Source organism: Dendroctonus ponderosae, unplaced genomic scaffold, assembly GCF_020466585.1.
Source record: "Dendroctonus ponderosae isolate FM_Combo_2020 unplaced genomic scaffold, Dpon_F_20191213v2 Dpon_F_20191213_1, whole genome shotgun sequence".
In the NCBI taxonomy this organism is placed as follows: Eukaryota; Metazoa; Arthropoda; class Insecta; order Coleoptera; family Curculionidae; genus Dendroctonus; species Dendroctonus ponderosae.
The window spans coordinates 388,366-393,495 of record NW_026017110.1 but is presented as its reverse complement, the minus strand read 5'-3'; the positions used below and the strand labels follow the sequence as shown (position 1 = coordinate 393,495).

Sequence of the window (5,130 nt, the reverse complement as noted above, 5' to 3'; positions counted from 1 at the left end):
CGACTAAATCTCAGGTAAATCAAAGTGCGGCGCAGTTATAACTCATTATCGCATACAACTCAAAGCCCCACTCAACACAGTGTTACCCATGCCTAATTTTCATGTATTTATCCACTGCGATGTTTCACTTTTGAACATTTTTCTTTGACGATTTTAACGCTTTTTTCATATTAGCAGATTGAATTCTGCTGGTGGGTGCCAATCAGATATGCTGTCTGGAATACCGGGTTTCTTCAGCAGCCATTCTTACAATGTCTCACGCAACGATTCTGTATATAGCATGCAACCTATTAAGCCATTCGCCACCCGACCAAGTAAGTAAATATTTTTGAATTGCTGCAGTTTGGCTTGTTAGAAGGGGTAATTTAGTGCACTTGAACGGTAGGTAAGCAGTGAATAATCAGCAATCTGTAGTAGGCTTTTATGAATTTTTTTTTGCTCGATTGTATTCGAGGAATCAATCTAAATGATAAAGTAGCCTCTAAACATCGTATAGAACAACCAATAAACACACAATATAGTGCATAGCAATTTGTGTGTTTACACGTTTAGAGGCTGTTAAATGTCAGTCTCAATCTAACGGCATATACAAACATCTTCAGCTCTCTTCGCTGATTTTTATCGTTTGTTTATTAACTTTACCGCGAAGGAAAAATATCCCGTTGAAAACATTATTAGATGGTTCGATTTAAACAGTTCTCAGCCTCTAAAATACGGATTTTCGCATAAACTGTCATTTATTATACACCAGAATTTCAACAAATTTCATCGTGAACGTAAACGAACCGTGGGCGAACGCATGCTTTTTCTTCAAATAAACACGATTTCCGTTCGGAATTTGCTAATTAATTTTCGAATAAAAATCAAATATTTGGAAACAGTAAAGGGCGATGATGGTTAGTCGCCAGATTTGATATGCTCCAGTTATAAACAGTTTCAACAAGTTTTAAGGCAATTTTTATTGGCGGCTTTACCTCATTTTCCAATCTTAATTAACGGCTTGAACACATTTGCACTTAATCAATCAATACGCACGGCAATTGCCCGATTCGTTCATACGGTTTTAGCAGGCGCGGCTTTAACCATAAACCATGATTTATTAATTAGGGCTGACGAAATCGATATAATAATTTGTTCATATAACTCTCATAACAAAATAATTTGTTCTAAAAAATGTGAAAGCGTGCCAACATTTTGTTGCTCGCTTTTTGTCTTTATCAATATTTTGCGTTGTGAAGTGAGAAATTAAGCATGTGAAGAAAAGCATTTAAATAATGATCAAATGACACAACTTTCATCCAACTCCAACACTTCGAGGAACCGAACAATATAAACACACTCTGTTCCTTTATTCAATTTAACCCTCTTCTTTTAACAGGACAGAAGCATAGCGTGTATTCGAATGTTTCGATGCGATGAAAAATAAACAATCGCATGTGGATTTTCCAATAATCGTATAAACTTAAATAAATATACTTCCAGTTTACATCTTTGCCCAAATAGTAATTATTTATCAGGCTGGCAGTTAGTTGCTCTATCGTTTGTTTATTCGGGTAAATATTTTTGCTTTCACGTCCTAATAATAAAACTTAAGCGGAATAACGTGGAAGTGAATGCTGCAACTTTCAGCCTGTCTGTTTTTTAATAGTCTCATAATATAATGTTTAAAGTCGATGGAGAGTAGACAATCGACCCTAACAGTTCATGCTACTAGATATTTTTTCATCATTATTCCGAATAGGGTTGGGGAACTGCTTGTTTGTGAAGCTGCAAGCTCTTATTAAGTACACATCTTGATTATGTGGCATACAATAATTAATTTTTTATTCGAATGAATCAAAAACCGACTTTTTTCAGGCAGAAGCGATGATCAAAAAGAAGCACTTTTCTCTACTGTTCATTTGCCTTACTTTTACGCACATGTGCACAAAAGTAAATGAGACAAATTGAACCTGTCACTGCTTCTATATATTTTTCTAAGTATTTTCATTAAAAAGTAAACGACCTGTTTTTTAATTAATTACGTAGATTTATCGACACCTATTGATCATAATTTAAAGGTTACTTACAATTTGGAAATTATAATTATGGAAATTAATTATGTCAAATTATGTAATGACCATAACCTCACTCAAACTTATCGTTTGTCTGATGAAAATTCGAAAAGCAATCGATGCAAAATCGACATTTCGACATTCTTTATTTATAGGATCGTAACCGAAAGATCAATCGATTTGAAAGTTACCAGTAAAATTGACTGAAAGAACAGTCTTTCCAACAGTGACGTTTGCTTTGACACTGACATTTCAGAGTTTCGGAAAAACGATTTTTATCGTTGTTCTTCGACACGAACAGTCACAGATCATTCACATTTCACAGTTGTCATCTGACGGACCATATTTATGGATGATGTATGTCAAATAAACGTCAACTGTCAATTTTGACATTTTTCATTGACACATCATTGACAATGGTGTCCAAATATTCCAAATATGCATAATATGTCAATATTTTCTTTCTAACCTCAAATGTAGAATTTTTTTTCTGATTTTGGGTGGAAATTTTCAAAAAATTCCCCCGTTCAAACCGTTTGATGTGGAGAGATGGGAATTTTACATACAACATAGTATGATCCGGGGCTACAATCGTGGGCAGATACCATGATCGTAGATGGCGCTGTTTGCACAACATTGTCTTTATCGATAAAATGACAATCACCACTTTCCATCGCGGTGACATTCGGACTGTTTACATTTTTGACATATCTGTTCGACAGATCGATTACTGGATCTTTAGACCATCGATTGGTGTTGACACTTTGCCGATTGGTCCGTAAATAACTTTGGAAAAAATTTGAAAATGCTGAAAACCACCAAACACGTTTGTGCAGCCTTTTAGTAGAATCGTGCCGGTACGTTCGGTACGGTATCGATCGAACTCATAATTTCGACATGGACTTGGCATGCTTACATGTCTGTTTGTTGAGATTTTCAAGGTCATTCAACAAAGTTTTCGATAACCTTACTTTTGAGTGGAAAAATTTCTGATCATGCAATGTTTCGCTCAAATTTGATAGCAGGCATTTTTTTCTCAATCAACTCTCTAACGGTGTCGATACACCAATACCTTGGCTTTCGAACAGTGTTGTCAGTTTGCAAATCGGTTCATGTTTCGAATTTTCACAAGTTATTTTCCATCGTCATGTCAATCGGGTAGGTAACCTATCGAGCACTCTAGCGTCATTCTTGTTGACATTTCGAGCAAATGTCGAGTGATGACATTTGCATTATTTCGGATCGGCTACAATCTGCTGTTTGTTTGGTTGCCATAGTCACCCAACCATGTGCCACTTTGCTCGAAACATGTAGCTGACTTAGCTACGGATAACTTGAGTCGTTGCGTCACACTTTTTTCAATCGTTTGGTATCAATTTTACAACGATTGTGCCATATTTCGATTTTTGGTAAGCATTTTTCCATCAGGGTGCATTTTTTCGCAAATTTTTTATGCAGTTTTCATGTATAATGTCAGTTTTTGACAGCTGTCAACATTTTTCCTCCACATTTTGTTTAACCACCCTCGCCACCAACTCATTGGGCTTCGGATCGATTGATCACAATTTCAATGCTCCGCAACTTGACGTTTGTGTCGATTTTTTTCAGTTGAAAAATATGAAAAATTCCCTTAGCGACACCGTTGCTATGGAAACTTTCTTGGAAACTATCACACTTGGAAATTGGCAAATGTTCCACGTCGATTTCGATTTCATAGCCAATCTCACTGCCAGATGTGTCAATGTTGACAACTGTCACTGTACGGTACACGGTATTCTCCTGTCAAAAATCCCTTTTTTTGGTTGCCAGCGAAACCATTTGACGGCTGTCAAAATTTTTCCCCCACGCGTATCAACTTTCCCATCACAAACCGATTGGCGTCGTAATTCAATTGATCAATGTCAGTTTGACAGATTGAGAAATTTTTCAATTTTTTTCCGTGAATAACCATCGATTATTATTAATCGACATCATCTCGGGTGTCGACACTTTCTAAGAACTTTTCAACATCAAAAAGGGCATTAACATCAAATTTTAAATATGAAGTTGGGGCCCTTTATTTTTTGGGTATTTTTCTTTATTATAACTTATGGTTCGTGTTATGTCTTTCATTCGAATAAAAATACTGCTACTAACCTGTGAGGTCACCCTTATTTACCACATTTCCTTAGTGAGTTATTTTTATTTGGCTTTTAGTGACAAAAATTAAGGCAAGTTTATAAAAAGGTTTATGAGTAGATAAGTTCTATATTGTTGGGGCGGATTCATTTTTTTACAAACTTCTTTTTGGGTATTTCGCCTCAAAAATGTTTGTCTTTAAAAAAGACAGAATTTCCTCACGTCTTTTATTACAGATCCCGTGGAGGGCATTTAAATGATATTGTTTTTCACGTATAATGGCAAGGTTTAATCTTTCCATTGAATTAAAATGTTCTTCTTCATTTGAATATTTTGTGTGTTTTTTTTTGCTTTAAAGTTCGAATTTAGATACGGTATGCCATCAGCCAGACAAATCACATAAAACGGCGATGCTGATACAAAGGAAGACATAAAACGGCGATTGAATCAACACGACCACGCATGTTAGGTGTAGAATTCGAAAAGTGATCGAATTAATCCCGTTTTATATTGCCAGTCGTTAAATTAGCCACATAATGCTTTTATTACGCCAAATGTGCCCCGAACACACTTAAATACTCTTTCATAAGTACATATAAACTTACAACGTGCCATGTGTTTACACAAATGTGAAAATACTTAAAACTAAATTGTAAACGTAACCGTCTGAAGTGTTTACGTGATAATGGTAATAGAGCGATCTTTGTTTATGTTGAGTTCGAAATTTGGAACCCATCAACGGTTTTTAACATGTATATTTACAAACCAGTATAGTCTGTTTTAAGTTTTATGAGTCCCTGACTAATTAAACTTTTCTAATACTGACATATTCTGGATAGACACTTCCGCCAGTTTGCCATATCGGGCAATCCGTTCTTATAGGGGTGTTTATTGTTTGTTTTGTTATTTTATTTATTATTTATTGTTTTTATAGCTTAAGAAAAAATAGCGAAAATGG

At 35.3% G+C, this 5,130-nt stretch overlaps 1 protein-coding gene across 2 annotated transcripts in view; it reads left to right on the top strand.

Moving 5' to 3' along the window:
- The window catches only part of LOC109542591 (H2.0-like homeobox protein), a gene marked incomplete at its 3' end in the record, with an annotated part of 11,366 nt that extends 11,052 nt beyond the window's left edge, over positions 1-314 (top strand). The window contains 1 exon segment of one of the 2 annotated variants that reach the window (XM_048662706.1): positions 175-314. In XM_048662706.1, coding sequence (XP_048518663.1) covers positions 175-314 — 140 coding nt within the window. 2 annotated transcript variants of the gene reach the window in all.
- Positions 315-5,130: the final 4,816 nt, after the last annotated feature.